The following is an 8,459-nucleotide window of genomic DNA, read 5'->3' as shown; positions in this document are numbered from 1 at the left end:
GTTTTTTCAACTATCAAGACACGGTAGGAACGGTCTCTTAACACTGTTTGGGGAAAATACAATCTTTATGTATGATCAGTTTAATTTTATTGATTGAAAAGTGTGTGATGGGTGTTTCCCCCCCCCCCCCCTTTGCTTATTTTGATACTGTCAAACAGACCCTTGAAACTCTTGACGCTCTTTGCAATGTTAGGACCATTCATTATTTTAAAACAAACGTGTAGGCTCTCAATACTTGCAATGTGATCACAGTGAATTGCTTGTAAGAAATAGAAGCTAGTGAACAGGATGAAATGTTTCAACTCAGATAACTGACCACTTCAAAATCTTTATTTCCATCTACTTTAAAACTAATCTGTAATGGAAAGTATTTGGTATATTGTTTTTTTTTCTTCTCAATTCTGGATAATTAATTTGATTTATTAAAGCTGTGAAGTGTGTCCTCTAGTCGTTGACTTTCTCAAAGTACTCCTTTGAACCTTCTGGAGTTGGCTTGATCTGAAAAACAAAAACTTGCATAGTAAGCAAACTGATCATCCAAAAACAATGTACTGATGGGAGACCAAGACAAAGTCCTTGCTACTCATATTTTGGTGCTTGTATTCATTTTAGTTGTCTGAGGCCCTGGCAGGGTAGTGAAAGAGAGTGGCCTCACCGTAGGAGAGTCAGGGGTCCAGCTAGCAGGGCACACTTCACCGTGAGTCTCCACAAACTGGAAGGCCCTCACCAGACGCAGGGTCTCGTCCACACAGCGGCCCACTGGCAGGTCGTTGACGCTCATGTGCTTCACCACACCATTTGGATCAATGATAAACAGTCCCCTAATGGACAAACAGACAATGTATAACTACTCAATATCATAGTAGAAATACATACAATTCTGTGTTAAACTATTGGGAATAGGTTGCCATTTGGAATGCACAGTACCTCAGTGCAATGCCAGGACCCTCCAGAAGTATGCCATAGTCTCTGGACACCTGTTTGTTGAGGTCTGCCAGCAGGGGGATGTGGATGTCACCCAAACCTCCAGCCTGAGAACAAGACACCAAGACAATTTATTAGCACTGTGTGTATGTAATAAAGGGAAAGGGGGACAACCTAGTCAGTTGTACAACTGAAATGTGCCTTACGCATTTAACCCAACCCCTCTGAATCGGAGGTACGGAGGGCTGTCTTAAATCGACGTCTTCGGCGCCCGGGGAACAGTCGGCTAACTGCCTTGCTCAAGGTCAGAATGACACATTTTTTTCCTTGTAAGATCGGGGATTTGATCCAGCAACCTTTCGGTTACTGGCCCAATGCTCCAACCTGCCAGGCTTAATGTCTGTATGTCTATGGGAAAATGTCTATGTACAGTACCAGTCAAAAGTTTAGATACATATACTCATTCCAAGGTTGTTGTTTTTTTCCTACATTGTAGAATAATAGTGAAGACAAACTATTAAATAACACGTATGGAATCATGTAGTAACCAACAAAGTGTTAAACAAATTCTTCAAAGTAGCCACCCTTTGCCTTGATGACAGCTTTAAACAGTCTTGGCATTCTCTCAACCAGCTTCATGAGGTAGTCACCTGGAATGCATTTCAATTCATTACATTTTATTATTACATTTAAGTCATTTAGCAGACGCTCTTATCCAGAGCGACTTACAAATTGGTGCATTCACCTTATGATATCCAGTGGAACAACCACTTTACAATAGTGCATCTAAATCTTTTAAGGGGGGGGGGGGGGGGGGAAATTAACAGGTGTGCCTTGTTAAATGTTAATTTGTGGAATTTCTTTCCTTAATGTGTTTGAGCCAATCAGTTGTTGTGACAAGGTAGGGGTGGTATACAGAAGATAGCCCTATTTGGTAAAAGACCAAGTCCATATTATGGCAAGAACAGCTCAAATAAGCAAAGAGAAACGACAGTCCATCATTATTTTAAGACATGAAGGTCAGTCAATACGGAACATTTCTCGAAAGTTTTCTTCAAGTGCAGTCGCAAAAACCATAAAGCACTATGATTAAACTAGCTCTCATGGAAAACCCAGAGTTACCTCTGCTGCAGAGGATAAGTTCATTAGAGTTACCAGCCTCAGAAATTACAGACCAAATAAATGCTTCTCAGAGCAGTCTAAGGCACTGCATCTCATTGCTAGAGGCGTCACTACAGACCATACCCTGGTTCGATCCCGGGCTGTATCAGGAGTCCATTGGGCGGTGCACAATTGGTCCAGCGTCGTACGGGTTAGGGGAGGGTTTGGCCAGGGTAGGCTGTCATTTTTAAATAATTTGTTCTTAACTTACTTGCCTAGTTAAATAAAAGGTTTTAATTTTTTTTAATTGCAGCAAAAAAAACACTATGAAAGGACACCAATAATAATAAGAGATTTGCTTGGGCCAAGAAACACGAGCAATGGACATTAGACTGGTGGAAATCTATCCTTTGGTCTGATGAGTCTAAATTTAAGATTTTTGGTTCCAACTGCATGTGTGGTTTCCTCCGTGAAGCATGGAGGAGGAAGTGTGATGATGTGGGAGTGCTTTGCTGGTGACACTGACTTATTTCGAATTCAAGGCACACTTAACCAGCATGGCTACCACAACGATACGCCATCCCATCTGTTTTACGCTTAGTGGGACTATCATTTATTTCTCAACAGTACAATGACTCAACACACCTCCAGGCTGTGTAAGGGCTATTTGACCAAGATGGAATGTGATGGAGTGCTGCATCAGATAACCTGGCCTCTACAATCACCCAACCTCAAACCAATTGCGATGGTTTGGACTGCAGAGTGAAGGAAAAGCAGCCAACAAGTGCTCAGCATATGTGGGAACTCCTTCAAGACGGTTGAAAAAGCATTCCAGGTAACTACCTCATGAAGGTGGTTGAGAGAATGCCAAGACTGTGCAAAGCTGTCATCAAGGCAAAGGGTGGCTACTTTGAAGAATCTAAAATCTAACACTTTTTTGGTTACTACATGATTCCATGTGTTATTTCATAGTTTTGATGTCTTCACTATTATTCCACAATGTAGTAAATAGTAAAAATAAAGAAAAATCCTGGAATGAGTACGTGTGTCCAAACTTTAGACTGGTAATGTATATGGAATGATTTCTGTATGTCTGGAATACTACCCTAGGTACACCCACTGTACCTTGCGAGGGGTTTTTATCCATGCCAGGTGGGTGAAGTGCGAATCCACCGACACGCCCACCACTTCACAGTTGATGTCATGGAACTCGCTGGCCTTGTCACTGAATGAGATGATCTCTGTCGGACAAACAAACGTGCTGTAATGAGAAAGAAAAAAATGTTTCTGAATAAAATGTCACATCCACCATCTCCTGCTTAGGTATCTGTAGTGCAAAGAGCATAGCCCGTTAAATAATTCTAAAGATTAATAAAGTCAAGGATGGTGGACCGTACACGACATGCAGCTAAACACAGCAATCCATTCTTGTCTTTCCAAGGGAATAGTGCAACTCACAAATCGAGAGGGTAGAAGAAAAGGACCAGGTATTTGCCCTTAAAGTCATCTAGGCTCATCTCCTTGAACTCGCCATTGTGGACAGCTGTAGCTTTAAAATGTGGTGCGTGCTGAGTGACAGCAGGAGCCCATCCAGCTGTACCTATTGGGAGAAAGATATTAAATGAATAAAGTGGATTCTATATTTAGGTGAATTACATTTTTTTTTATAACATTTACTTTATTGCATGACTTTAATATAATTGTATAAAGTTGTTCAGCAGTTACTGAATGTGTTTTGGGAATGCAATTTAATATGCATAATTGTTGCATCCTCCCTCACTTTGATCAACTTCATATCACATTCCCTGTCCATGGTCTATACATACTGGTGGAGAAACAGGTTTTCTGCAGCACAGGACAGATCAAAATTCTTGAGGCCTTGCTCACTGAATTTCCACGTGGCGAGGCTGATACTTTCAGTCCTCCAGATGCAACCTTTGCCTTAATGGGGAGGGGATAACGTTAGAGAGGGAAATTGCACTTCGTGACAACAACCGTTATTATTGGCGCTACCGTTAGTATAATCAGTGATTGTATATTTAGAGTTTTTACTTAAAATTTGGCATTAGCTGTAAATCTTTATTTGGGCAGAGGGATTTGTCCTGAATAAAATCAGTGACGTTCCCGTCAAGCTCAGTTGAGACTTTTTGCAAATCTTCGTCCAATTCGCATTGCCAATTTATATAGCTACAACGAAATTATAAATTGCTATTATACCGTTTGTATTTCAATGCAGCCCACTAATACTGGTAACTTTGTAACATAAAACTATTTCAGAAGGAACTTACAGAGGTCTTTAATAGTCTCCCAATGGTGGCTGCCATTTTGTATATTGACAAGAGCAGAGGCTAAATTGCATTACTGGATACGAAGGCCTCAATTTGCATACTTCTAGCGTCCGCGCGCGCCTCTCCTTCTCAAAACCCATTGGATGAGAAAGCCAGAGGTCCCTCCCCTCTGACCTCCTCCAATGTGTTTTGAGAATGAGGAGAGAGGACACTCACTGCAGAAAATCACATGGCCCTGACAAAGAGAATACAGTATAAAGATAGGCTAAAACGGCTTCTCCAGGTAGAAACCCCCGACCACACTTGTTGACTAGCAAAGCTCATGCGTAGAAACACCGTCAGGTCTAACGGTCGTCTCAAGCGAACTGCGCATGTACATGTCGTCAATTTAAAGGCACCTCTTCGATATAAAGTTGTTTTGAATGAAAACAACATGCTTAATTACTTAAGACATTGGCTTGGATCTAGGTTGTGCCTTTAGATTTATCAAATAAGTAAGATTTTTTTCACTTCTCTCATTGACTTCTCAAAACCCGGCCTGTTTTTTTTCGCAAGCGTTCCTGGAAGTCTCGCGATGTTGCGTCTCTGGGTATATGTACAATAAATAGCCTATCTAAGGTACAGCAACGGTAAAAGGTACATAAAAAATCCTCATAGTTTCTGGAATATTATACCTCATTTTGTTTTTCAGAAGTTCGGAGGGCTTAATTTTTTACTACAATGTCCATATATTGTGGGTAAACTTCCTGTGAAACTGGCGGATTTTCACAAGCAGGCTTTAATGTGCTGGGCTTTGTTGTATAAACACAACTTTTCACCTCATAAATGTTTTATATGGAACAATGGGTCGATATTACATAGAAACAAGATGTTATTTAACCATAAATGGTTCTCGAAAAACATTGTTCTTGTCAGCCAATTAGTTAATATTAGTGGGAATCTATTTACACGGAGAGAATTTATGGAAAGAGACAACTTTGAGGTTTCAAGCAAGGAATATGACACTGTTATTAAAGCTATACCTAGTGGGATAAAAACTTTACTTCAGAATAATACATATTTTGGAATATCTCCGATTGTAAGCAATGTTCAGGTGAATGGCATTGGTCTACTAGATACGAAATTCAACAATCGTTTATTAAGGTATATTTGATACAGGAAGTCTATTCCCCCCGTGATATTTTGTTAGGCTTCATCGTTTGATGTAAACTGGCGCCGCTTTGCTCACTCCACACAAATTTATGGTGACCAATAAAGTGAAGGAGATCTCCTTTAAGATAATCCATAGATTCTATCCTTGTAATAGTTTGATTTCTAAATACATACTTGATGTTACCAGTGAATGCAGTTTTTCTGAACTAGAAACTGAATCTATTGAACACTTTTATTCTGTAATTGTTTATATAGTGAAGTGTTCTGGACTGATGTAAAACTATATCTTGGCCTCAAATTGCATACAACCATTGAAATTTCTAAGTTTGACATATTTTTTTACTACACTGATTCCACAATTGAACGTGAGTATGTCATAAATCTCTTTATTTTATTAGGAAAATGTTTCATACACAAATCAACATTTATGAAGAAAAAGCCCCTTTTCTTAATTTTTTTATCTGATGTGGAAAACTATTTAGAGTCTTTAAAACGTATACAAAACAAAATGTCAAAAAAATGTATTCGCTATATGTCTGTATTTGATTTGATATAATGTGGAATAGTTTTATTTAATAGTTTTTCTCATTTCTTTGGAATCCCTCTGGCTGTTATGTTCATGTTTTGCATGTTACTGTTAAAAAAAAAAAAAATAATAAAAAAAAAAGGTACAGCCACGGGATTTGGGAATGACAACAGATGAAAAAGGATAAAATGCACGACTTCTTCTTCTGTGGGTTTTATGGCACACTACAACCCAAAAAAGGTATATTACCGCCACCAACTGGACGGGTTGAAAAAAACAAGGTAAAAATACGCGACAGGAAAAACTAACTTAATCCACCCAAAATAAAACAATAAAAAAAAAAACACATAGTGAGAGTAAGCCTACTGCGTGAAGTAGGAGAAGATGGAACAAGATGGACATTCTGCACATTTTCTTATCGATGAAACATTTGATCTCAATAAAGTTTTTTGTTCACAAAACTAGACATCTGTTTTGAACAGAGGGGACTAAGTTTTGTCGACTTTGCCCTTTTCCAAAGTATTTCAACATCGTGTTGTTTAGAAGGTGCGCAAAGGCGAATTTAGTTATTTCACATGCGCACTTCACAGAATAGGTGTTCCCTAACAGAAATATGCAGATGATGCTAGAACATGCAAATAGGACCTCGCTAGCTCGTGCTTGGCTCTGCCCATCTCCTTGCTTGTTCTGCCCACTATGACTAATTTGTTCCCTTTGGAAACGACAGGTTGTGGTCTTACCAGGATGTGTACTCAGAGCATGTGCGGACCAACTGACATTTTCAACCTCTCCCTGACCGAGTCTGTAATACCTACATGTTTCAAGTAGACCACCATAGTCCGTGTGCCCAAGAAAGTGAAAATAACCTGCCTAAATGACTACCGCCCTGTAGCACTCACATCGGTAGCCATGAAGTGCTTTGAAAGGCTGGTCATGGCTCACATAAACACCATCATCCCGGAAAGCCTAGACCCACTCCAATTCACATACCGCCCTAACAGATCCACAGACGACACAATCTCAATCGCACTGCACACTGCCCTTTCCCACTTGGACAAAAGGAACACCTATGTGAGAATGCTGTTCATTGACTACAGCTCAGCGTTCAACACCATAGTGCCCTCAAAGCTCATCACTAAGCTAAGGACCCTAGAACTAAATACCTTCCTCTGCAACTGAATCCTGGACTTCCTGACAGGCCGCCCCCAGGTGGTAAGGGCAGGCAACAACACATCTGCCACGCTGATCCTCAATATGGGGCCCCTCAGGGGTGCGTGCTCAGTCCCCTCCTGTACTCCCTGTTCACCCACGACTGCGTGGCCAAGCACGACTCCAACACCATCATTAAGTTTGCTGATGACACAACAGTGGTAGGCCTGATCACTGACAACGTGAGACAGCCTATATGGACGCCAGGACAACCTCTCCCTCAACGTGACCAAGACAAAGGAGCTGATCGTGAACTACAGGGAAAGGATGGCTGTTACTTTTTAATACATTTTTTACTTTAGTTTATTTAGTAAATATTTTCTAACTCTATTTCTTGAACTGCATTGTTGGTTAAGGGCTCATAAGTCAGCATTTCACAGTAAGGTCTACTACACCTGTTGTATTCGGCACATGTGACATAAAATTAGATTTGATCTTGGTATAGTTATGTGAATGTAATATACTTTCATCTCTTGTATCTTGGACAGTGTTTGACATTGCAGAGGGTTAGGCATTGCAGTAATATCCGACCAATTACGTGCTCGCTTTAGAAACGCCAACTCCTTTGCACACGCCTATACTCCGGTCTCCACATAATGGGGCGCAGCTACCGCTTCTCAAAATTCTCCAGATCTCAAAGGTAAGCATGACAACGAAGTGATTTAGGAGGTATGGCAACGCGGGAGGACGTGACCGGCCTGACACTCTTGTACAGTAGGTGGCAGTGTAAGCACCTCTTGGTTGGATGCGATCCGCCAACACAATTAAAAGAAGAAGTGTGTACAGCAGTGCGGTGTTTTAGGGCGTCATACAAATGTTTTGCGCAGGTAGGCTGCCTAATAATAACTTACCTAGCTAGGTAAAATACCTTGGAAAACTTTTTAAATATATATATATATATATATATATATATATATATATAATATTGAAGACTCATGTTAAAAGGAACCACCAGCTTTCATATGTTCTGAGCAAGGAACGTAAACGTTTTTTTTTCATGACACATATTGCACTTTTACTTCTCCAACACTGTTTTTGCATTATTTAAACCAAATTGAACATGTTTCTTTATTTATTTGAGACTAAATAGATTTTATTTATGTATTCTATTAAGTTAAAATAAGTGTTCATTCAGTATTGTTGTAATTGTTTTATATATATTTGGAATACATCTTGCAGAGAAAGTTTGTTCGCCAGTAACATAACGTAGCAGGCGTAGTATAAACTGGTTCGCTATCTGCAGATTTCTTAATTTTGGT

At 39.9% G+C, this 8,459-nt stretch overlaps 1 protein-coding gene across 1 annotated transcript; it reads right to left on the bottom strand.

Annotated features, from left to right (window-relative positions):
* Nucleotides 1-308: 308 nt before the first annotated feature.
* On the bottom strand, nt 309-4,615 carry LOC106604727 (thioredoxin-dependent peroxide reductase, mitochondrial). Its single transcript, XM_014199680.2, has 7 exons — nt 4,314-4,615; nt 3,852-3,966; nt 3,484-3,625; nt 3,151-3,286; nt 928-1,031; nt 656-821; nt 309-498 (listed from the first exon to the last, which is right to left on the bottom strand). The coding sequence occupies exons 1-7, from the start codon at nt 4,347-4,349 to the stop codon at nt 445-447; spliced, it is 753 nt and encodes a 250-aa protein (XP_014055155.1). The 5' UTR covers nt 4,350-4,615; the 3' UTR covers nt 309-444.
* Between the last annotated feature and the right edge of the window lie 3,844 nt (nt 4,616-8,459).

This window comes from Salmo salar, chromosome ssa01 (genome assembly GCF_905237065.1).
Source record: "Salmo salar chromosome ssa01, Ssal_v3.1, whole genome shotgun sequence".
Taxonomy (NCBI): Eukaryota; Metazoa; Chordata; class Actinopteri; order Salmoniformes; family Salmonidae; genus Salmo; species Salmo salar.
The sequence above is the reverse complement of the archived record's forward strand: the minus strand, read 5'-3'. Positions and strand labels throughout refer to the sequence as shown.